The 25,522-nt window shown below is 41.8% G+C and overlaps 1 protein-coding gene across 3 annotated transcripts in view; it reads left to right on the top strand.

The window, feature by feature from the left end:
* TADA2A (transcriptional adaptor 2A) overlaps nt 1–14,354 on the top strand; it is a 46,986-nt gene extending 32,632 nt beyond the window's left edge. For all 3 annotated transcript variants that reach the window (XM_087440855.1, XM_004434833.3, XM_087440856.1), the window contains 8 exons: nt 905–968; nt 2,316–2,359; nt 4,895–5,005; nt 6,516–6,587; nt 8,555–8,687; nt 9,261–9,304; nt 11,890–11,963; nt 13,488–14,354. In XM_087440855.1, coding sequence (XP_087296981.1) covers nt 905–968; nt 2,316–2,359; nt 4,895–5,005; nt 6,516–6,587; nt 8,555–8,687; nt 9,261–9,304; nt 11,890–11,963; nt 13,488–13,673 — 728 coding nt within the window. In that variant the 3' untranslated portion in view covers nt 13,674–14,354. The remainder of the gene's footprint in view (nt 1–904; nt 969–2,315; nt 2,360–4,894; nt 5,006–6,515; nt 6,588–8,554; nt 8,688–9,260; nt 9,305–11,889; nt 11,964–13,487) is intronic.
* The last annotated feature ends 11,168 nt before the right edge of the window (nt 14,355–25,522 follow it).

Here is a 25,522-nt window from a genome sequence, read left to right as displayed (position 1 = left end):
TTTGTAATTAAAGACCATGTGAGTAGAGATATCCAAATAGGGTCTGGAGCTTTTAAAATAAATATCTGAGTTTGAGTTGATATATTTTGATGGTACTTGGAACCATAGGAGTGGATGAGTTTATAGAAATAAGGTGAGGGGTGAAAAAAAACTAAGAACAGAACCCTGAGGTACTCTTAAGATGGAACAATTGGCCAGGGAAAGAAAGAGAACTAGAACTATTGTATTTTCATCAGAAAACTTTTGCTATCCAGTAACTCTTTTCTCCTAATTCCTCATGTTTTAACGTGAGACTAAAGCCAGGAAAGGATTGGGACATGGGCTGCCAGGCAGGGCACAGCTTTTGGATTATTAGGCTAGTTAATGGAACTTTTCACTGCTGAATGCAAAACTACCACCTAAATAGTTGCTTCTCCCCAGCTGAAAACTGCTACTCTGGGAAAATGTCTATGCTGTGCCTTATTCACGTCAGTCTTGTCTTGACGTCATCTCCTCAGCTTACTGCTGTGCAGTTATAACCTCAGTCAATATTCGATTTTATGACTAATCTAATAGATATAATTTCTAGCCCATGTGTTACCAAAGCCCATGTTGAACTGTTATATGAAAGCTAGTAGCATACTAACAAGGCATGGCCAAAAGAGGTGTACAGTAGAAAGCAGAAATTATTATCTATAGGGTAATGCTGTGTAAGTACATGCATAGGAAAAAAGAACTTCACTATAATTTAGTGGTAAAGAAATTCAGTATCCTAGGATATTTTTGTTTCCAAGAGACAAATTTACTAGACCAGTGAGTGTGAAATAGTTAGCAATATGAGATTCATAGTTAGGACAGTTTGGGTAAAAGATTTATTTTTGTCATGGCTTTATTTATATGCATGTTTTTATTTATTTATTTATAGCTTTGAAGATGGCCGTAGTGGATATCTATCATTCCAGGTTAAAGGAGAGACAAAGGCGAAAAAAGTAAGTATGGAAAACCATCCTGCCTCTTTCATCTTTGGACTATTGACTACATATAGCCCATAAGAACATTCTACTTGTGGCTTATCTTGTGACCTTGAAGAAGGCAGTTATCCTCCTTGGGTCTCAGTTTTTCCATCTGTCAGTGGGGGTAATAATGCCTGTCCTTTTTTTGTTTTTTTACCTCTTCCTTCCTTACGCTTTCTTGATTTTATGATGACCAATGAATAATGTGGGTACACTGTTTTAAGGAAAAAAGGAACAAGGTAAATTCAAGGTATTAAGTTGTTATGCTTTTTTTAATGCTCTCATTCTAACTGCTCATTTTTTATGAGAAGTCTTTTATCTGAAAAGATTTCAAAGAAATTCTGAACAAGTTTCAGGCACTCTTGGTTATTCCCTCTCTTTGCAACAGAACAAAAAACATACATTCAGACTAAGAAATTATGGATCCCAGACCCCTATTGGATTACAGAGACTTTAACAGTTCAGAGAAGGGTATGCAGAGGGTGTGAGTATGTATATGTATGTGTAGGCATGTACCGCAGTGTTACTAACTAGAAACGCAGTGGTATCACAACAATAAAAAGGAATGGGACTTGGGAGACTCTCTTGAGGGACCAAGACGTGATCTAAAGTAGATCTTACTCTGCGTGTCTGGAGTAAGTTTCGAAGAAGTGCCGAAGAAGATTACCCAGCTGCTCTTGTGAGAAGCTTCATTGCTAGTCATGAATACTTCTGGTATAAATCAGAGGTTCCAGACACACAACTCTGCGTGGTTACTTAGCTTCTGTTTTGCTTAACACACACAATTAGAGCTAGAGAGTATTGTAGAACTCACTTGTTGAGGTTGCTATGATGCCCTTCCGTTAAACATGCACAATATTTATTTCAAATAGCTGCAAAACATTATGTGAATGTATAGCTGTTAATGTTGAATGTGTGATCATAGTGCCCTTTTATGGTTAACAGATTTCCCGTAAGTGGCTATTCTCCATTATCATTTCCTTAGCTGAATATATTAATATTTATGACATGACACCGATTCCCTTCTGTTTCATCTCAAGTTACATGTAGACGTGTGTTTTTTGGTGTTTGTGAGTGCTCATTGATTCATTCATTCATCTGGCAAATAGTTATTGAGAGTCTACTGTGCCCAAGGAGAGGAAAAATATATGATGCTTGAGAGCCTAAAATTGTGTTAGTAACTCGCTGACCTGCAGAACTTTGTGGCAAGTGGACCTCAATATTATACCTTATAGTGTTTAGGATGTCTACTAAATACTGGATGTGGAAGACATTATTAAATATGAAACTAATTATAATGCATTATTGTGGGTTTTATTCTAGAATTATAAGAGACCATGGATTAATCAACCTTAGAAAGTTTCAGTGTAAGTATTAGCTGCTTTATTTTCAAAATTTCTTCCACATTATTGAATAATTTTAAACAAAACATTTATGACAGTAGTTGTTAACTCAAGTTGCATAATGTCAGAATCTCTGGCGGTAGAGCTAGAGCATCTGCATTTTTTTTTTTTTTTTTTTGAGGAAGATTCACCCTGAGCTAACATCTGTGCCAATCTTCCTCTATTTTGTATGTGGGTCACTGTCACAGCATGGCTTGATGAGTGGTGTAGGTCCACGCCTGGGAACCAAACTCTGGTCACCGAAGCAGAGCGTGCCAAACTTAGCCACTAGGGCACAGGGTTTGTTTGTGTATAAAGCTTTGTCTATATTTAGAATTTTTTTTAAGGTAGATTCCCAGAAGTGGAATTAATAGGTCAAAGAATATGATCATAAAAATGCTTGATACATGCTGCCACATTGCTTTACAAAAGATGGTTATATCAATTTATATTCCTTCCAGTAGTGTACAGAATTGCCTGTTTAACACTGTTCCATCGAGAGCTGTGGGTTTGCAAAATTAACTCAGGATCAGATTTCCCTTGCCCTTTCTACAGACAATAATCGGTCGTGTTCTGGTAGCCACAGTAGTGGGTTCCTCTGTCTGAATTCCTGGGCTTTCTGTAATAGGTCAGTTGGGTTTTAACCTTTACTCATAGTAGACCTTGACTTTTATGTAAATTCCATTCTCAGCTGGTGGACAGAGGTCACTTTAGCCTCCTTATTCTTTTAACTGTATTTCTTAGATGTAGAGCTAAGGGGAAGCTCTGTTGCTTCTGAGAAAGAAGTGGCATGTACAACGTGTTTTCAGAGGTTTTAAATTGCCATTATACTGAATGGACATGTGACCTTAATATGGTAGGCAGAGGGGTTTTTTACATCAAATTAAAAATTTTACTCCAAATTCTTTTGTATTATCCCTGTAGTGAGGTGGGGCGAGAGTTGTAGTAAAAATTATCAATCTGTGGCTGCCCATCAGATCAGCTCCTGGAATTTGTGGACAAGACTGTCTCCTGCAAGGGAAGAGATTCATCTGAAAAGAGGACTTAATTTAAATAATTGTCCTGGGCCAGCCCCGGTGGCCTAGTGGTTAAGTTCAGCATGCTCTGCAGCACGGACCTACACCACTGGTCAGTGGCCATGCTGTGGCAGTGGCCCACATACAAAATAGAGGAAGATTTGCAACAAATGTTAGTTTAGGGCGAATCTTCCTCAAGCAAAAAGAGGAGGATTTGCTACAGATAGATAGTAGCTCAGGATGAATCTTCCTCAGCAAAAAAAAATAAATGGATGTATATATCCATCCTAAGTGAAAGCCTATATCTTTAGTCCAAGAGTGGACAGAACTAGCCTAGTTACTATTCATTATCTGATTGAAATGACCCTGTAGCAGTTGGAGAGTTCCTGGCCACTCCAACCTACCAGTTATTGTTGGTAGGTTTTACTCCCCATCTTCCTTGCCGATACCTCTTGTTATTACAAATTTGGTCAGTAGTGATCCTCAAAGTTGCTGACCCTGGCTACCCTGCATATGTGACCTGAGTTGCCTGGTAGTTATCAAAATATAACTTCATTAGTAGTAAGTTAAGTTATGGTGCTTACTTTATTTTATTTTATTTAGTTATTTTTTTTGTGAGGAAGATCAGCCCTGAGCTAATATCCGTGCTGATCCTCCTCCTCTTGCTGAGGAAGACCAGCTCTGAGCTAACATCTATTGCCAATCCTCCTCCTTTTTTTTTTTTCTTCCCCCCAAAGCCCCAGTAGATAGTTGTATGTCATAGCTGCACATCCTTCTAGTTGCTGCATGTGAGACGCAGCCTCAGCATGGCCGGAGAAGCGGTGCGTCGGTGCGTGCCTGGCATCCGAACCCAGGCCGCCAGTAGCAGAGTGCGAGCACTTAACCACTAAGCCACGGGGCTGGCCCTACTTTAGTTTAGAGAAAGGCAAAATGACCCATGTAGAGAGTGGAGAAATAAATGCCTCACGAGGCATTACACCCCGTGATGTATAATCACGAGGTACAAATACCGAGGATGTGTTGATAGAAGATTTTTGGTAGAGCATGCAAAAGATCATATACTTTTTCCAGGCTAATCTTCCTCTTCCAGATGGATCATTGTGTCTGCACTTCTTTTGTTTCCTGCAAAGTTAATACTAGAAATTTTGCCCAACATTGTTCCTAAGAATGCATGATCTGCCTTTAATTGTCTTTCCCGTTACTGCCAACAGTTCCTGCCCCGGAACAGATTAAGAGACAGTAAGGTGTGGCAGTCACGCCGGTGCTCAGTAGTGCAGGTGGTCTCCAGTGATAACAACATCCCTATGTGATAGTCTCTGTGATGCTGTTATCATTATTAGTGTTTTGCATTCTTAGCTTTCCTGTTTGCTTTCTGTCATAGGTAACTTAGTCACATGAGGTTAGGAATAATGTCCTTCCATTTCACTTCTTATAAAAGAAATGCAGACGACTTAGAGATCCCTTATATTCTCTGTGACATGGTTGTGTTTCACTTTCTCTGTAGTAATGGAGCGGCGGTATCCCAAGGAGGTCCAAGACCTTTATGAAACAATGAGGCGATTTGCAAGGATTGTGGGGCCAGTGGAGCATGACAAGTTCATTGAAAGCCATGCACGTAGGTGGTTTTTGAGTGTTAAGCAAGTATTTGTGTGTATGTGTGTGTGTGTATAGAAATAGGAGAGATAATGGTGTGTTTTCTGTGATGTTCTGTAAACAAATAAATGGATATTTTTGTCTGTCTTCCCCTTTATTACCATGAGATAAATTTGGGACTTTGGGTTGGGAGAAAAGAGGTTAAAAAGCCTATTGGCTTTTTTTCCCCTGCAGATAAACAGAAGTTTATCTTTTTATTATGGGAGTTTTCAAATATGTACAAAAGTAGAGATAATAGTATAATGAGCCCTCATGTATCCAGCACCCAGCCAGCAATTATCAGCACATGGCCAGTCCAGTTTCATCTTTACCACCCACTCCCTTCCCACCCTCAACTGGATTATTTCGAAGCAAATCCCAGACATCATATTATTTTGGTCATAAATATTTTAGTATTAAAACTGGTTTTTAAAATGGGGACCGAGTTCAATGACTCATGGAGATAGCACTTCCATCATTTTCTTGCCTTTCTCTCTGAGAGAGCTCTACCCAGTTACCATTTGATTTTTTTCACTAGAAAAAATTGATGTTATTAAGGCAGTAAGGACTAGACTTTAAAACAATCTGGACTGGATGACTTGGTCTATCCTTTCATCATGAGATTAGTGTATTTAACCCCCTAGTTTAGTTCTGGGAAGGTACTTTACCAAGGCTCTTATCCTGTTCTCATTATGCAAATATTTCTTGCATGGCGTTGTAGGCATTTATCTGAGTCAGGTGGGTTGTCCTCACCAAGCACCCTATTTGCTTGGCATTCTTTGTGTGGTTTGTACTGGGTGACTGGTCCTTTACTTCCTGTCCCAGTTTGTGCCATTCCCGGTTTATATGTCACTCCAAAGAACTACACCCTGTGGATTGTCCAGGCTCCTCCTTCATCTCTATTTTAAAGCACCCAAATTTGGATGTTCTGTCACGTAATAACCCAAGCAGTGCAACCTGATCTGTGTGCTCAGAGGAGGCAGAAATCTTTGGTTTATGGAAACACAATGCTCTTTTGTTCTATAGGAGAAAAGCTATAAAGAAATTCTCTGGGACTTGAGCACAGAGCTTTTGTCCTTTCCTTGCAAAAGGGCCACATCGAGTAATACCAGAGACAGGTTTCAGAAAAGAATTTGGTTATGTGGATAGAACTTTTAAGAGGATAAATAGAGCAAAGAAACTTGGTTGTTTAGAAGATTATATTCATTACTTCTGTAGCTAAATGAATTCAGCCAGCTTACTCTGAAGTTTTCTAGGAGACTGTTCCAGCCACTTTCTCCATCTGGAGACAGCAGCCGGAAGACAGCTGAAGTAGGTTTTTCTCAGCTCTTGGGGAAAATTTCTAATGAGACATTACCAACAAATAGGATTCCCCAAATGGAAATGCCCAGTCTTTTATATAAGGCAGAATTACTGGAAATACTCAACAGCAAAAGTGCTCATTGATATTTTGTTTTTCCAATTTTTCTCTTTTGTTTTTTTTGGGTGAACAGTGGAATTTGAACTCCGAAGGGAAATCAAAAGGCTCCAGGAATACAGGACAGCAGGCATTACGAATTTTTGTAGTAAGTATGCTTAAGCTACACACTACATCAGATGGCAGGTGTCTTCTAAACATATAGAAGTCTCTGAGGTGGTGTGGATTTTTTTTAAACAAGCTTTCCTTTTTCAGAACGAGTTTTTGATTTTTTCCAGTAAAGTTTCATCTATTTAATCCTTATAAATACCATTATATGGATTATCTGAAGTAAAATAAAAGTTATGACACACAAAAAAGAGAGGTGCTGCTGTAGACTTAGGATTCTGTGGCCTCTAAAAAAAACACGGAATTTTGTAAATTCCAGTTTTTAGCCTCAGCCTTTTTAAATTTAATGAAGATGGTCTGATCATTCTTATTAACCAAGCTTCAACTGGCTCTAGGTGTTTGCATCCCAGTGACTTGAGGTAGTGATCATAATTACCTAAGAGTGCCCAACATCTGATAGCAGCAGTTTACTGTGCACTAGGCCCTATGGTAAGCTTTTCACCTGGATCGTGTCATTTAATTCTCGTAGCAGACATATGAGATAGGTATTGTTATTTCCATTTAATGCAGAAACTAAGGCATCGGGGCTGGCACCGTGGCTTAGCGGTTAAGTGCTCGTGCTCCGCTGCTGGCGGCCCGGGTTCGGATCCTGGGCACACACCGACGCACCGCTTCTCCAGCCACGCTGAGGCCGCGTCCCACATACAGCAACTAGAAGGATGTGCAGCTGTGACATACAACTATCTACTGGGGCTTTGGGGGGAAATTAAATAAATAAATAAAATTATTAAAAAAAAAAAAAAAAAAAAGAAACTAAGGCATAAAGCGATTGAAGAGGTAGTTGTAGTAGAGCCGGGTCATAAGGGAAGGCAGTGTGTTATAGTAGTTAGGTGCTTGAAGTCCAGACTTGGACAGCTTAGATTTGGATTCTGGCTCTCCTGTTTATCAGATCTGTATTCTGTTCAAGTTTCAATTTTCCAAGTCTCTTAGAGTTAGTATGAAGATTAAGTTAGAGATAACGCATGAAAACATAGCACCGTACCTCGCACACAGTAAATCCTCAATAAATGGCAGTTTCTGTTGTTTTGTTGTTATTGTTGGAATGATCTTTAGTATTCTCTCCTTCCTGTTGATTGCAGGCTATTACCCACTACCCACAAGAAGTAGCCCTGTGGGTGTAAGTTCAGCCTAGTATAGTGGTTCTTTATTTTTAACAATGGAAACCATTTTCAAAATGAAGTTTTATGTGAAGCCCTAATCTATAAATAAGATAAAAGTGGAATGACTTTGGTCTAAGTCTGATGGTTTGGGTTATGTGTAGAATCCAGGACTACCAGTATGTAGTGGTGCCCTTGCTCTTCACAGTAACCCCTGAGATATCTCCTTGGTATTCTGGGGCTCAGTGGAACATAGTTTGAAACCCACTGGTGTGGTATTTTGAAATCTGTATACCTTGTTAACATGTAGAAAACACCATGCAACTTTTGTTTAGTAAGATGCATATAAAGACTCTGATACCAGGTTTTGGTTACCTGATATTGGTTGCCTCTGGGCAGGAGGAGAAAGGGATAGTACTGATCAATGAGGATGTATTTTTATTTGTAATTCTAATTGGTTTTTAAGGAAGGTTGTATGCTCATAGCACTTGTGTGACTTTAAAAAATATATAGATATATATGTGACAAATATATGATAGTATTAAAAGTTAGTTACTTTTGGGGGGTGAAAAAATGAGTGACTCTTACTTTCTTTGTACTTTTCTGTTTGAGGGTGTTTTTTGCCCTCAAATTTCTTAAAGGTAGAAAAGGAATAAAAATATTTTTATTTCCTATCAAAAAAGGGATTTCACACTAGGGGAAATCTACTTTGCTCTTGGAAAAATAATTGTGGAAGCAGTTTTGCAAAGAAAACCAAAAAAAGACAAGCTGTTTGCTGGTCAATTAGGTAGCCCTTCAGTTAGTTCTGCTGCGTTGTCGTTGTAGTCATGGTGTTTTTTTACACCTCCAGGTGCCAGAACCTATGATCACCTCAAGAAGACTCGAGAGGAGGAGCGCCTTAAACGCACGATGCTCTCCGAAGTTCTCCAGTATATCCAGGACAGTAGTGCTTGCCAGCAGTGGCTCCGCCGGCAAGCTGACATGTGAGTAGTTAGTCCAGGGTGAAGGAACATCCCCTTGGATGCTTTGGCCTTTATGTGTATTGTCAGAGATTTCCATGGGCACCCTACCCTGGATGGTGGAGTAATAGTAATTGGGTAGCTAGAAGAATTCATAAAATTTTAGCAGTCTGTCTCAGAAACTGTTGATGCTGACAGTTTTGAGAAATATAACTGGCCTCCTAGAATCCCACTTTGCTACTTTGATCTTATTTTTAAAAATTAGTAAATTCCTTCCACCCATGCCTTCTCTTTCCCTCCATATCTATTGGTATGATTTCCACTGGAGAATCATGTTCCTATCCTTTCACTGTGAATGGTCTCGGTAATGTTCTAGGCTGAGAGCTCTTCTTAACAAATCCAAGCAATTTCCCCTCTCCCCCAGAACAAATTTCCTTTCCTGGTTAGTACAGTGGGATATCCTGTAAAACATAGTACAGTCTATCTCATTACATCTCTTCAAAGTAACCGACCTGATAAATGGCACCCAGTCCCATACAGGATTTTGGAAATTGCCTTCTTTGGCATGACATAAGTTTAAATTCTTCTTTGTTGTAGTGATTCCGGCCTGAGTCCTTCCGTTCCAATGGCTTCAAATTCAGGTAATTATTTTTCAGGCTGAAGCAAGTCTTGATTGTGAAGTTTTCATTCTAGGGATTGTGGTGACCCAGCAATCCCTTCCCCCTTTGTGTGAGCAGGGAATTTAGGCAGAGTAAAGGTAATTAAGTATTATCCCAATTTATAAATGTCAGCAAGTTTTCAGAATCTTCATGGCCAGACAGGGACTATCCTCAGGTTAAGAGTACAGAGAAAGGGGAAGAAAGAAGTCCAGAGAGGTGTTTTCTTTATTTTACCAATGTTCATGCACAGTTTACTATGGTTGTATCTACCATAAATTTAGAGATATGTCTTGCAGGGGATAAATTAAAGGCTTTGTATCCTATATGAGCAAAGAGGCATGTTACTTGCCAGAAACGCAGGAATTTCTTTGTAAGTTGGAGACTTTTAAGATATTTCTATTTCTTATCTTTACCTCTTTGGGTATGTCCTATTTTGAGGTTAGTTTACAGAGCAAGATTAAGCCATATACTATCTGGTAATCCTTGGTGCTTGGTAGTCAATTGGGCCGGCCCTGTGGCTTGGTGGTTAAGTGCGTGCGCTGTGATGCCGGTGGCCCGGGTTCGGATCCCGGGTGCGCATCGAGGCACCACTTCTCCGTCCATCCTGAGGCCGAGTCCCACATACAGCAACTAGAAGGATGTGCAGCTATGACATACAACTATCTACTGGGGCTTTGGGGGGAAAAAATAAAATAAAATAAAATCTTTGGTAGTCAATGACTGGTAGTTTGGGGTAGTATTAGTTATACCCTGCTCTATATGGTAGATTAGCCACTTTGGGGTGGTGTTAGTCACCCTTGCTCCATATGGTAGGTTAGCCACTTCCCCTAATCAGAACATACAGACCACCCCACTGATTAGAGACAGACTAGTCCAAAAGATGACCCACTTGCAGTTTTACCATTCTTTGGAAGCTTGGAACAACAGACTTTGTGATTCCATTGAAAATCTCTCAGTAGATTCAGGATCTAGACAGGCTTCAGAGAAGGCTGCTTTAGGGATGATACTTTTTTTTCATTTATTCTTGTGTTTCAAGTAATTATTTCTTAATATTTAAAGGAGAAAAGAGAGTCCTTTAGGGAGTAGCCAAGACAATTAAATCTAAATTTTATCTTAGACGTTTCTTACTTCAACCCCCCCAATCTAAGTACAGAAATAGAAATAACATAATATCGGCTAACTAAAATGAATAAACTAAGATGACCGTGCATGTTGCAACTATGACATACAAGTATCTACTGGGGCTTGGGGGGCGGGGGGGCGGAAAAGGAGGATTGGCAATAGATGTTAGCTCAGAGCCGGTCTTCCTCAGCAAAAAGAGGAGGATTAGCATGGATGTTAGCTCAGGGCTGATCTTCCTCACAAAAAAAAAAAAAAAGATGACCGTGCAACTTTGGTATCTGTGTTTTCTGAACCATCTGCACTCCCTTATTCTTTGTTGCTTCCTAGTGTTAGCCTTCCTCACTCCCTATGTTTAGGTTGAGGAGACCCCTTGCTCGCCTTCATGCTCTGAGTTGCTCCTAAGGCAATGCACAGTTGGGAGCCTGGATCATTGATTGTAACTTAGACTCTGGTAACTTTGGTGAGGCACTAAATGATTTTAGTCTCTCTTTTTGAAGCATTTAGGGTAAGGCTAGGCCTGTTGGTTATGGAGAAGCCTTTATCTCCTTTGTTGATATTACAGATAAGCCTGTTTTCTAGCAGAGCAGCCTATAGCAGTCCCTCCCCTTTCTCTCCACCACCTAAAAGGCAACCTCCCATAATAAAACTTGTTAATATATTATTCTACATTTTCTTTTTGCTTAACTCAGCCCAGCTGAACACTAATCTCAAATATACGTTCAAAACAAAACCAAAAAGTTTTGCACATCAAGCTTTCCATCCTGGGCAGTGACCTCATACTTGGGTTTCTGTCTCAGGTATGTGAGTTCACCTCAGCCTTTACTTTGCCATATAATGGTTCATTGTTCCTCTGTGCGGATCTTTCAGGTAAACAGGGCTACTTTGGAAGGAACAGATATTCCCTCACATAATAAATAAGAAGGGCCTTTTGCTGGCCTAACAGTCTGCCTTTGATCTGAAGGCAAATGGTACTTGGTTAATTACCATGTTTGCCTTGTACTCCTGGCAGAGTGGCAAGGGTTAGGAAATGTTTCTCCTGCAGAGTTGTTATTTCCACTCATCAGCTGTCAACGCCAGCAGTGTATGTCCTTTCTTAACTGGATGACATCTGGGCTTTAGATTTTAGAATCTCCTACTGGGTTAGGAAGAAATGGGTGATAACTGCTGTGGTAAGTAGTCATATTTGATGCTAAGATATATGTGATTGTATGTGTATTTTAGCAGAGCAAAGAGCACATGAATTACCTTTTTTATTTTCAAGTGAACGTTGAGGTGCCCATGTTGCTAGCTAAACTGAGGCTTGAGGTGATAGGTAGAGAGTTCCTACAGCTGGATATAGTGATCTTATACCTAACTGGCCTGGCCGTGGTGAACTCTGTTATAGTTTACACCTGAGGAATTGTCACTCTCATGAAATTTATGCCCTTTTCTGTCTGTGCTTATAGGTAGACGAAGTGCACCACCCTTGAACCTCACTGGCCTCCCTGGCACAGAGAAGCTGAATGAAAAAGAAAAGGAGGTAACAAAAAGAAAGGGAGCTAGAGCAAAGAGAGTAGGGGCTGATTATTCACTGGGTTGTCAGAAGAAACACATTACAGGATCAAGCCCGTTTTGTTCTGCTCATGTAACATACACATCCAGCTTTAGTCTGTCCTAGAAGTCTAAGAGCTGAAGAGTGAACCTCAGCAGGTTTCGAAGAGCTCTTTTCCTTATCACCCTGCCACCATTCATCTCCTGAGAGAATAACATGTGATATGTAAATCTGAATAATAGCAACTATCATTTATTGAGTATTTGCCACGTATCAGATACTGTACTAAGTGCTTTATATAAATGAAATTAATTTTTTATAAACCTAAAATAACTTGTATATGAAAATGGTTATTTCCCATTAGAATGGTCACTTTGAGAATTTCTACACTTATTCCAACAATATAACCATCACTTAAAAGATTTTTGGAATTGTTTCCATAGCATGTTTATAAGCATAAAGAAAGGACTTTGTCATCGTATATAGTCACACATTTATGTTGGTTAAAAAAATGCCATGACCTATTTTTCTTTTCCATTATAATCATCAGATGTGTCTTAATATTACTTTTGGCTGTTTCTGAAATTTAAATCCAGCCTCAAGAGTCATCTTCAAGCATTTTCAAAAGAATGTGCCATAGCTCTGAAGTCCATTCCAAAGGGGAATTCCTCTTTTATTTCTCATTTGCTCCTTTTACAGTTCCCAAGATCTGTCTCCCCATCTGCCACTCCATGTCATTAACTCAGGTCAGACAGTAAGGAAGAGTCATGGAGTAGGAGCTAGTATTAGTCTTTCATTTTATCCACCAGGAACAGTAAAAATGAGTTTGAGAGTAGAAGGAAGTATATATTATATCTAAGTATTGCTGAAGAAGGTCACAGGCCCTTCTGATTCGAGTATTGAATGGCCCGAGTTTCAAGCAGTTTTTGTTCTTCCCCACAAAATGGTGACCTCAGACTGCTCATTGCTGGATAATGGCAAGTGGACTGGAATTGAGCCAGCTTTCTAGACAGCTAAAGTGGCCTCTTAGCTAGGTCTCTATATCTCCTCCCCTTCCAAAGTGGGAAATGTATCACAAAAGCAGAGACTACTACTCTATGCCGTTACTAAAAATAACGTGATTCACACTTGGGAATCCCAGTATTTTCACCCCCGCCCCAACTGTGTCCTGTGGCTCTTCCCTGACTGGCTGTGTTGGAATGTGCTGGGCCTCAACCCAGGCTGCTCCTCAGGACACATCCTTGTATTCCCTGACAAAGCCAGGCGAGCCAGCGAACACCTGCTGAAGGCTCTCCCAGCATCATACCCTGGCTTTCTCTTCCTGAGTGTCTGTCATTAGGGAGTATTCTCTCCAAAGAGGAGACTAAATGGAATGTGGTCCAGCCACCTAACAGCTCTTATAAATAGTTGGAGGTTGATGTCATTTTTTAAATTTTATTTTGGCTATACCTGCTGGATTAAATTATGAGAATGACAGATGTTAATGTTTATTAACTTTGCCATGTCTTGCAGCTTTGTCAGATGGTGAGGTTGGTCCCAGGAGCCTATTTAGAATATAAATCTGCTCTGTTGAACGAATGTAACAAGCAAGGAGGCTTGAGACTGGCACAGGCAAGAGCACTCATCAAGATAGACGTGAACAAAACCCGGAAAATCTATGATTTCCTCATCCGAGAAGGATACATCACTAAAGCCTGAGGCTGTAAGGGCTTGGGATCAGAAATCACAAATTTGGAATGCAGTGGGCCAAAGGACAGCACGGGCGTTCTGGAGAGTTTCGTTTTTGAGCTGAATTCTCATTGTAAGAAGAGGGGAAGGACAAAGGAAACCTTAAGTTGTGTTAATGTCTGCCTTCTTCTCTACCCTGCTTTAAACACTCCTGTTGTTGGTATTGTGCTGTAGTTATGTGCTAGATAAGCTATTATTAAATGTGAGTGGGCATTCATTCCTAACACCTCTTGTAACTAAAACAAGAACCATAGTACCTCACATCACAGTGTTGGTAGAAATAGAATTAAACCAGTCTTTAGTCCCTGGAGTCCAGCTCAGATCCTTGTACTTGGGAGGTTGGTTTTCTGGTCATCTGTTTTGCCTTCAAACATTACAGACAGATTTAAAATAAAGAGAAAGGTTACAGAGCATGAGAAACCTTTCTCTTTTCTTCTGAGGGGTTTTTAAGCTGACAGCTTATGTTTATGATCCAAGGGGAGGAAAATCTCGCCATTGGTCTTGTCCCAAACTGCATCTTTAACTTGAATGTCTGGCTTTGTACTTTGCAGTCTGACTGTCTAATCTGCAGTAGACTTTTGAGGAGGTGGCACCGGATATAAAATGTCTGTTATTTTTAGAATTAATGGATTAAAATGTTTTGCTACTTAATTTGTGGGTGTGTCAAATATTCTGGTAACTAAAGCACGCTTAGGGTGTTGGATGCCCGCCTCATCATGCTGCACTGTCTCTGCTAACATGTGTGTCCTGGACTCACCCTGTTCTCAACCTGGGTTTCCCAGGATACCAGGCCCCTGAGGATGGAGATGATACAACTGACCTCAGCTTTGCTTGGATTGAGACCTGAACCCTAATTTCTCAATGGTGAAAGGCTAGCCTGCAATAAAAGCTACTTTTAAAACAAAGTTGGGCCGGCTCCGTGGCTTAGCGGTTAAGTGCGCGCGCTCTGATGCTGGCGGCCCGGGTTCGGATCCCGGGCACGCCCCAAGGCACCACTTCTCCGACCAACCCGAGGCCGAGTCCCACGTACAGCAACTAGAAGGATGTGAACCTATGACATACAACTATCTACTGGGGCTTTGGGGGGAAAAAAATGAATAAATAAAATCTTTAAAACAAAGTAAAGCAGTTGTATATATGGGACTCACTAGAGATGAGGGTTGAGTAACCCCACCACATCTGAAATTTGGTCCTCAAACCTTTCTGCAGAATAAGAGGCCATACTCAGGGCCGGCCCCATGGCTTACTGGTTAAGTGCACGCGCTCCGCTGCTGGCAGCCCGGGTTCGGATCCTGGGCGTGCACCGACGCACCGCTTCTCTGGCCATGCTGAGGCCGCATCCCACGTACAGCAACTAGAAGGATGTGCACTATGACATACAACTATCTACTGGGGCTTTGGGGGGAAAAATAAATAAATAAAATTAAAAAAAAAAAAAAAGGGCCGGCCCCGTGGTTTAGTGGTTAAGTGCGGTTAAGTGTGCGTGCTCCGCTGCTGGCGGCCCGGGTTTGATCCCGGGTGCGCACCGATGCACCGCTTCTCTGGCCATGCTGAGGCCGCGTCCCACATGCAGCAACTAGAAGGATGTGCAGCTATGACCTACAACTATCTGCTGGGGCTTTGGGGGGAAAAATAAATAAATAAAATTTAAAAAAAAAAAAAAAAGCCATACTCAGAGTCATGGTTATCCCATTTCTGTTAGAAGCAAAGTTGTTTATAGAAATAACTTAAGAATTTGCACAAATTGCCTCCAGTAGCTGACTGATTCTTTAATTCCTTTAGTATTCAAAACATTTAATTAAAATATGTGCTTTGTTGGAAGTATCTGCCCAAACTTTTTTTTTAATAATTTTATTTATTTATTTTTTTCCCCCAAAGCCCCAGTAGGTAGTTGTATGTCATAGCTGCACATCCTTCTAGTTGCTGTATGTGGGATGCGGCCTCAGCATGGCCAGAGAAGCCGTGCGTCGGCGCGCACCCGGGATCCGAACCGGGCCGCCAGCAGCGGAGCGCGCGCACTTAACCGCTAAGCCATGGGGCCGGCCCCCCTGCCCAAACTTTCTGACTGATATAAATATGCATACGGCTTACTAATAGACTTCATCTAGAGAGTTACAAATGAAAAGGAAACTCTTAGGATCTGAGGGAATTAGAATAAAGGACATCAGTCTTTAAAAAGGGTGGCTTGTGGAAATGGTCTCTTTTCTTTGCATAGTTATATCTCTTAGAAAACGTATTCTACCACCACCATGACCCCTAGTTGGTTATAAAGGGATTGCGTCTTATCCCTGAAAAGTAATTCCTGTTGTGTAAATTTGGGTTGCATTAGACCTCAATGTCAGGTGATGTCTGTTGTAGTCTAAAGAATCTTTACTCTTGATACAGAAAGACTTCTGGGAAAGGTGAGCTTTTGAGGCAATGAAAAGATTGAGAGGAGAGAGAAAATGGCAGATGGATGTGGGAGACTGTTCCAGACATAGTGGGTGGAGGATGATATGGAGGCAGCAGTGGGAGTAAGGAAAATGGTGCCAACAGGTTTAGTTGGCTAGGACACAAGGGGCAGCTGTCGTAGTTAGGAGTGGGAGGATGGTAAGACAGTCTGATAGAAACCTTGGAATCAGTTGAACTCTGAAAAAGTGATGGGGAATCAGTAGATTTAATGAAAATGACATGGTTGAGAATAGTGATAGAAAAATAAGGCTGTAATTTCAAATGACTGGATTTTAGAAAGGATTATTATTGTTTTGGTAAACCCAACTTTGCAAAATTTCACATTTATAATAGAAAAGCACTTGCTGGTATTTGATGTGGCTGCCTTAAGTACATTATTTCCTTCTATGCTCTTATCACCAAAGGAAGGCCCTTCTTGTTACTGAAAAATCCAGAGCTAGCCAGGGCCTTTCAAAGAATATTCCTTCATTCCCCTTTGTTGCTAGACAAGGTTGACCATAGACCTAACTACACTAACAGAGGTCTTAGTCCAGAGCATCTCAGAAGAGGGAGAGTTTATCTGAAACTCATTGACATGAATAGAGACCTTTTACTGTTAGGATTTTTTATTACAATTTAACATTAAAGGTTTCTGCTGGAATATTATGCATATCCTTCTTGTCAGTGGTAGGAAATAGAGAACAAAAATTTCTTTCCATGTAATGACTCTTTCCTGTGCTCAAAGACCTAGACTATCTCTCATGATACCAACTAACTATTCACAGTTTATCTCTTCTTGGGTTCCACTTTTCATCCTTTTATTGTTCACACCCCTCTTACCCACCCCCTTGTTTTGTGTGTGTGTGTGAGGAGATTGGCCCTGAGCTAACATCTGCAATCCTCCTCTTTTTTTTGCTGAGGAAGACTGGCTCTGGGCTAACATCCGTACCCATCTTCCTCCACTTTATATGGGACGCCACCACAGCATGGCTTGCCAAGCAGTGCATCAGTGCACGCCTGGGATCTGAACCAACGAACCCAGGGCTGCCGCAGTGGAGCGCGCACTTAACTGCTTGCGCCACTGGGCCGGCCCCTCCCACCCACCCTCCCCCTTTTAAATCTGAACTCAGTTAATTAACCAGTCCTTGCTGAAAGATAAGAACAAGCTTCCCATTTTTAAGTAATGAAATCATCAGCTTGTGGTTAGCTGGAAAGGGGAGAAGACCAATGACATTCATCAATAACAATAAAATTCCAGTTGGTAAGTCATTCTAGCTTTAGGAAATATGTAGATATGTAATGAGAGAACTAAAATTTCCAGTATGAAGAATCAGAGGCTCAAATTACAAAGAGAAACTTGGAAAAACTCATTCATATTTACTCCTAAGCACTTTTCCACTGGTCTCTAGGCAGGAGCATGGTACCATATTCTAAACAGCGTTGGAACGTTGCTCATCCATTTTTAAGGATGTCTTTCTGAATACCTTCTAGATATACACTGTATTATTGTTAACACAGAGCTTTTCCACAAGTTATACACACCTGGCTTTTTATTTGTTTGAATTTCTAAAAACTAAAGTTTGATTCAAGAGGTACTGATCTGGAAGATTTGTTTTCCTTTCCAATGTGCTTAGCCAGATGTGGTTAACCTCTCCCAGATCTGCTAGAAAGGACCATCTCTGGTAGAGTGGGGCACTGCCATGTCTGTGGCCTTGTGTTGAAGAGGTAGCCCAGCTAAGACAAAGGATTCCTCTTCAATCAGACACAAGAACCAGCGCTTCTGACTGACATGTAAGTGAAATTGAGCAGGATCGCAGGGTCAGAGCAGCTTGGATAGGATAGTAGTGGTCACGCTGACATAGGCTCTTAATTTGGGAGTGAGAACAATAGTGAAGAGCATTTAACTAGGGGATATTTTGGAACCTAAGTAGCTTATCCATGAAATATGCGTCAGAACTGAGGGCTAGTGTGCTGCTTTTGAGAGGTGGGGGGGACAGGTGAATAATTTCTGAAGTCTGGAAAGCCGGTTTCTATATCTGTCATTTTCTCTTCGGTGATTGCCTGCTGCCTTGGCTTCTATTGGTTGAGATGTGCTGTGATGAAACAGTACCAGCTGCCCTTTGATTTGACTGACCAGGCTTACAAGTCAAGAGACATAGGTATTTAAGGGGAGGATGAATGTCTTGCATCTGACATTAAAATTCCTTTGTCACTATGAGTTACTTGCTTGTTATGCATTGTGTACTGGGCCCCCTTCCCTGTCAAGAGTAGGAATAAGGAAGTTGACATAAGAACGCAGAGAGTGACCATTAAAAGATTTAAAACTCCAAACTGAGAAGTACAAAAAACTTAATAGTTGTAGCCCTGAATGTCACCATACTTCCCCTTGTCTTTGAAAGCCCTGCAGTTAACCTTTGCCAGCTAGACTTGTCTTATGTCTTTCATGGCTGAATAATTAAGTCTGATGCACTTATTTTCTGCTTTGGAACACAGGGCGGCATGGATTTCCATGGCACCAAACTAATCATTTGGTTGAATTAATCTCTCATCCTTAACCAAGCAACACTTTTTTTTCAGCTTGCTATGGTCTCCCCTGAGGTCTTACATGGCAGAAAGCTTCCAGGTGGCTTGCTGATGATCCTGCCTTAGTCCAGAGTTATGTTGAACAGAAGTAGCATCTTAGGAAGTGTGGGAAGGAGAAGACCTCATAGTTGTTTTAAGAAACCAACACTTTCTTAATCAAAGCAAAAATGCCAAAATGCTGTCATCTTATCACCCTTCTTCAGTGAACTGACAGCTGACTGCCAACTCATGACACCTCTAATGCATCTCTTCTCCTTGGAGAGCTGTCTGCCAAGTATATTCCCTGTTTCTGAAATTGTTTGCAGCGACCCAACCTTCTTTTTTTTTTTATTTTTTTTGTGAGGAAGATCAGCCCTGAGCTAACATCCATGCTAATCCTCCTCTTTTTTTTTTTTTTGCTGAGGAAGACCAGCTCTGAGCTAACATCTATTGCCAATCCTCCTCCTTTTTTTTGTTCCCCCAAAGCCCCAGTAGATAGTTGTATGTCATAGTTGCACGTCCTTCTAGTTGCTGTATGTGGGACACGGCTTCAGCATGGCCGGAGAAGCGGTGAGTCGGTGCGCGCCCAGGATCTGAACCTGGGCCGCCAGCAGCGGAGCACACGCACTTAACCGCTAAGCCACGAGGCCGGCCCTCCAACCTTCTTTTATCTCCCACTAAACAATAAATAACTGCTGATTTGGATTTCCCCCATCATCACTCTTCATTTAGGGAATTCCTTTAAAATATAAAAAATTTATTTTAAAAAGTAAAACGTTAATGGAACATGCACTGTGGAGCTTAATTTTAATGTTCCCAATCAGTGTCCCCTATAAGAAAATTGATTTTGAATTGGGGCTAAGTGATGTTTTTATTTCAGTTTCCAATCTTAGGACGTTGTCCAAGAGGAAAAGGGCAGTTTTCAGGGTAATTTAATAGCTTTTCCCCAAAAAATATTGAAAAGGAGGGAGAAGTGCAGAAATGCCATGAAGACACTAGCTCCCAAGTACCAAGGGCCTTAGAGATGGGTGGACTGGTTTGAACTTTCAGTAGAGGAGGAGAGGGCAGCAGTGAGCCAACACTGATCCCATGGGAATTTGCTGTCTGCTTTGGAAAGGTGAAACAGCTTTTCCACACCATATATCGTTGGCAGCTTTTTTTTTTTTTGGTGAGGGAGATTGGCCATGAGCTAACATCTCTTGCCAATCTTCCTCTTTTTTTTTTGCTGAGGAAGATTGGCCCTGAGCTAACATCTGTGCCCATCTTCCTCTATTTTGTATACGGGATGCCACCACAGCATGGCTTGATGAGTGGTGCATAGGTCCGCGCCTGGGATCTGAACCTGCGAACCCTGGGCCGCCGAAGTGGAGCACACAAACTTAACCACTACACCACCAGGCTGGCCCCTGGGAGCCTCTTTTTAAAGATTTTATTTATTTTATTTTTTCCCCCCAAAGCCCCAGTAGATAGTTGTATGTCATAGCTGCACATCCTTCTAGTTGCTGTATGTGGGACTCGGCCTCAGGATGGACGGAGAAGTGGTGCCTCAATGCGCACCCGGGATCCGAACCCGGGCCACCAGCATTGCAGTGCGTGCACTTAACCACCAAGCCACAGGGCCGGCCCATGGGAGCCTCTTTTTAACCAAGGTCAAGCTGTAGCAGAAAAAGCCACTCTTCCAGGGGCAGGAGCCAGAGCCCTTATTTTTTGCCTAGTAGATACTCCTTGATATATTTTTACCAAAGGGCATTTATCTAAGCTCTAGCCACAGACAGGTGACAGCAATGTCAACCTTACCTGGCGGCCCCACCCCAACAAGAAAATCTTTGCCTTGTTTTGGGTGTGCATAGTTTCAGATACAGGACATCTGTCAGATCTAAGTCAGCATAGGTTTAACTTCATGATGCAAAGCAAAACGCTTTTGAGAGCAAAATCTCCCAGGAGTGCCTCCACCCCCAGCAACTGCAGAAAAGAAGGCGTCTGTGGGAGAGAAGGGTGGCTATAGACGTCATTGCATCTTCCAGATCCCAGCTGTGACCTGGCTCAGAGTTTTACAGTTAAAAATAACCGTGGCTTAGAGTTGGGGGAAAAAAGTAAACTGTTGCATCTCCATGGAAACTAGGAGAGGGAAAAAGGCAAGCCATGGATTTCCAGCAGATGTGGCAAGATGGGGTGGATATAGAGGCTGGGAGCTTAGAGGCCCTCTGGTGAAAGGAGATAGCCCTGATTAGCAACCAGGGTGTAGCCAGACATCTCTCCAGGGCTCTGGAGACACACTTTGCACCCAAGATAGGTTTGCAACAACAGTGTGTACATCAGGTGAAGAATTATTTGAGTCTTCCAACTTCCTGGAACGCAGATTTGCTACTCTTCGGCAAACTGAGAGCAGAGGAGCAACACAGTAGGTTAGATGTTGCCTTCTAACCAATCTGAGAACCTCTGCTCTGCCCCACCACCTCCCCACCCCATTCACCTTCCGCTCTTTCATCTGCATAGTCAGAGGCTTGACATAACATAGGTAGCAATTTCTAACTAGAGGGGAAGTCTTCAGGCTCTTGGGCTGACAGGGACATTTATTCCTATTTGGTAGGACCCAGTTATTTCTCTTTGGTGTCGTAGGAGATAATGCAAAGTGGCATTAATTACCAAGGATGTCCTTAAAAGTATGTCTTACCATTTCTGGTACTGTTACTATCAGAGGTGACTAACTCTTGGGGGGGTGAGGGATATTTTATTTCTTCATATCCCCTTTCTTTAAAGGTTTCTTTAAAAACAATCTTTTTCCTCAAGAAATACATGAATACGTTCTAGTTGTAAAAATTTTTTTTAATCCCCTCTCTTTTCCTTTCTAAATGAAGAGTTTATATGCATTCTTGTTTACCTGCCCAGTGTATATATTGGAAAGACCTGCGTGCTAATCCTCTGCTACTTAATAATAATACAAACTTGTGCAAGTTTCTCAACCTCTCATGTCTAAAGTGTGGTTGATAATACCTACCTGACTGGGTTTGATGAAAATTAAATGGGATAAGGCATGTAATACACCAGGTACCTCCCTTCCTTCCCTTGGAGCCTTTGGTGTTTTCATTTAACTCCAGCCAGGTATGAACAAACACTTGATTTTCCTGTACTACACAATTCACACCATGCTGAAGTCTCACAGAGGGCCACTAAGATCTGAAAGACACAGAGCAAGTGTTAATACAGGCAGATGTGCATTTTTCAAGGATGTTGTTTATACTGGAATTCTCATCACTGTGCATCATTGCCACAGTCCCAGGGTTGAATTAAAGGCAGAAAATTTCAGAGACAGATAGATAGTAAATGACCTAGTTATCCTAGACATGTTGTAATATTCCCTTATATAATGCTCGGGAAGCTTGAAGTCAGGTTACAAAACTGTATGCACACTATGGTTGTAACTGTGTAATGAAAACTAAAGTATCATGTGTACTGACAAGACCAGAAAGAAAAGATGCTAATCGTTGTTAAGTATTAAAATTATGGGTCATGCTTTTTCTTTTTTTTTGGTAATGTGACATTTCTTTATTAATGGAAAAATAAATTTTATAAGAACTATGAAGACTCAAAAAATAGAAGTTTAAAGTATTGTACATTAATAAAATATAGTTAGTCCTTACGATAGCCCTACAAGGTGCTATCTTACATCTTATAAAATTGTACTAACCTTAGGCAAATTTCTGTAATAGATGAAATGTGTTTTGGGACTCTATCCTCCTAGTTCTTTTATCTTTTCCATATTTATAGTTTCTTCCCAGATACTTGGTGTCCGCTGGACAGTAGCTTAAAGGTTTACTTCTCTGGGGGATTTGCATTTTTATAGCTATCAGTGGTATATACTCTGGAATTACAGGCATTAGCAAGCAGGCATTCAAGACATCTGTGAGTCACAGGACCCGATGACACCCTGAAATCAAACTTCTGTAGACTGGGGAGCCCTGATCACAGCTGTTCCCCGATTCTGACAGATATATCAAAGCTATTGCCAATTTGTTAACCAAAGGCAATGATACTAATGGAAGATGCAACTGTTCTTTCTGAGGGACTCGTAAAGGTCTGATTAATCTAAGGAGCAGTATGTCCAAACAATTAAGAATACTTTTGGAAAGGTAGACCAGAAGCCAAGCTGAGTAGAAGTTTCCACCCTCCACGTACTGTGTCTGATCAGATGCCCTGTCATTCTGCGCAGAAGCTGCACTGCTTATTCAGATGTAGTCAGGAGCACCCTCCCCTTCTCTGGACGTAGACATGTCATACATTTGTAGCAGACAGTCTCTAAGATGTTTCTACATCTAAAATAGTTGACACCTATAAAGAAACCTATTTATAGTCTAGTAACGTGCTGTCCAGTAAGGTAGCCACTAGCCTCATGTGGCTATTTAAATTGATTAAAATTAATTTTAATAAAAAATTCAGTTCCTGAGTCACACTAGCCACACTTCAAGTGTTTATTTTTTATTTTTTTTTTTTTTAAAGATTTTATTTATTCAGTTTTTTTCCCCCCAAAGCCCCAGCAGACAGTTGTATGTCATAGGTTCACATCCTTCTAGTTGCTGTACATGGGACTCGGCCTCACGTTGGACGGAGAAGTGGTGCCTCGGGGCGCTCCCGGGATCCGAACCCAGGCCGCCAGCATCAGAGCGCGCGCACTTAACCGCTAAGCCACGGAGCCGGCCCCACTTCAAGTGTTTAAAAGCCACATGAGGTTAGTGGCTACAGCACTGGAGAGTGCAGATACATCACACCAAGTTCTATTGGATAGTGCTGGTCTAGAAGATAATACCTTCAAACTGCATTTTTGTAGAGATATATAGAAGCCCTCACTTCCACGTTTTGTAGAGGCATAAAGCACCTCCCTACCCAGGGGCATATATGTAGAGTCATTAAATGTTCTTACTGACTTCAGCACTTCTTCCTACTTTCCTTAATCTCTAGATCTTCACACGTACATCACACTCAACACAAACTCTATTTTAGCCCTCCTCCCTCCTCTACTGATGAGGATGTGATTCTTCATGGTAGGCTTAGTTCCTATAATCCATGAAAACGCTCAGCTCCTTGTCACTAACCAGAGCTGTTCTGGAAATCTGCCTTCTGTGTAACAAGCTTGAATATGAAGAGGGATGTATCTGTTTGTGCTGCTGAGTCATTGAACGGATTGAAGGAAGGACTGTGGGGGGAGAAACAGATGAAAGCAGCATACAATCGTTTCTATTAGAGATTTTGCTATTTTGGTATTGGCATGTCAAAAATAAGTCACTAGATGAATTGATGGTGGAGCAATTTCATGCCGGGAAGATGCCTTTCCCAGGCAAGATTTGAACTCCTAGTGTTTTATCCTGAATCAGATTCTGCTTTGTTCTCTTGCAGAAAGATTAATTTTGCCTAATGTTAAACCTTTAATTCTTTTTATGAAAGCAAAAATAAACAAATCTCTCCATTCTAGGCCTTTTTAGCTCCCTTAAGATTATCACTAAAGTGCCTTTGATGTTATATTTTTGTCTGGGAAGCAGCCAGAACTTTTAGATATTCCTGCACCCACGGGATGACTCTTGAATCCGGTCAGAGATCAGAAAGAGCATAAAAAGGCCTCAAAGCTTTTGGTTGAAGATGCTGGGAGATGTAAAACCAAAGCGCGATTTTTACTTTCCTCACCTAACCCCTCCCTCCAAATCTATGACTACTCGTTTGACTATTCGGCAATTCTTCTTTTTTTAATTTTTTTTTAAATTTATTTATTTTTCCCCTAAAGCCCCAAGCGATAGTTGTAAGTCATAGTTGCACATTCCTCTAGTTGTTGTATGTGGGACGCGGCCTCAGCATGGCCGGAGAAGCAGTGCGTCTGTGTGCGCCCGGGATCCGAACCCGGGCAGCCTGCATCGCAGCGCACGCACTTAACCGCTAAGCCACGGGGCAGGCCCGTATACGGCAATTCTGATGCCAATGATTTACAACGGTGAGGAGCTGGGTCTGGGGAGTAAAGGGCTGGGCGCAGAGTCAGGACTCTTAGGTCTATGAATCACTGCAGAGCCTTGAGGAAGTCGTTTATACCTCCCCTCACCTGCCAGAACAGGGGTGTGCTGAAAAAAGTCCGTTTTGCACCTACTTAGGTTACAGATAGGCAAACCTAAATCTAAAAAGACCCTCAGAGTGACACAGCAAATAAGCCCTCCAAGAATCTGTGTGTTCAGCCTGGGCTCCGAGCCCCTGCAGCTCTACCTGCGGGTCTGTGGATCCGGTGTGTTGAGACTCGGATGGCACCTGTGGTTTGTGGTGGTGGGTTGGCGGTCTCAGAGCAGGCAGAAGATGGGCATATCTATAGCTACTTTCGAGTCTGGGACAATATGACCTCCCACAGTTGCTAGAAACTGCTCATACCTGCCCAAGCAAAATTCATCCAACAGCTGCCATGAGATTTATTTTCCCTTCGTTCTTCGGTCTCAACTCCAGGGCTCTCCCGAGCAGGACAGAAGGTGGGGGTGGGGTGAGAGGCGGGGATTAGTCACTAACTGCAGTCTTCACACCTTTTATATCTGTTTTCTTGCCTTTAACCCTCTCACATCCAGAAAGTACTCTAGTACACTACCCCTGCACTCCCACCCCAACCCCGGCTGGTAGGTAGACGCTGAAGTGGGGGAGAGAGGCGTCGTAAGTTGTGAGACAGACGAGGAGGCGACAAAGGAACGTCCGGGGGACGGGCGTCCCGGGACCCGGGGGGCGCGCCCAGGCAGCGGGGCTCGGCGGCGGAGGGCGCAGTGCGCAGGCGCGCCGCCCGCCGCTCCGCGCGTCCCCAGCCGGCTGCCCCC

This window comes from Ceratotherium simum, chromosome 16 (genome assembly GCF_057802395.1).
Source record: "Ceratotherium simum simum isolate JZ-2026a chromosome 16, ASM5780239v1, whole genome shotgun sequence".
Classification (NCBI taxonomy): Eukaryota; Metazoa; Chordata; class Mammalia; order Perissodactyla; family Rhinocerotidae; genus Ceratotherium; species Ceratotherium simum.
Note: the sequence above shows the minus strand (reverse complement) of the source record. Positions and strands in the feature narration are given on the sequence as shown.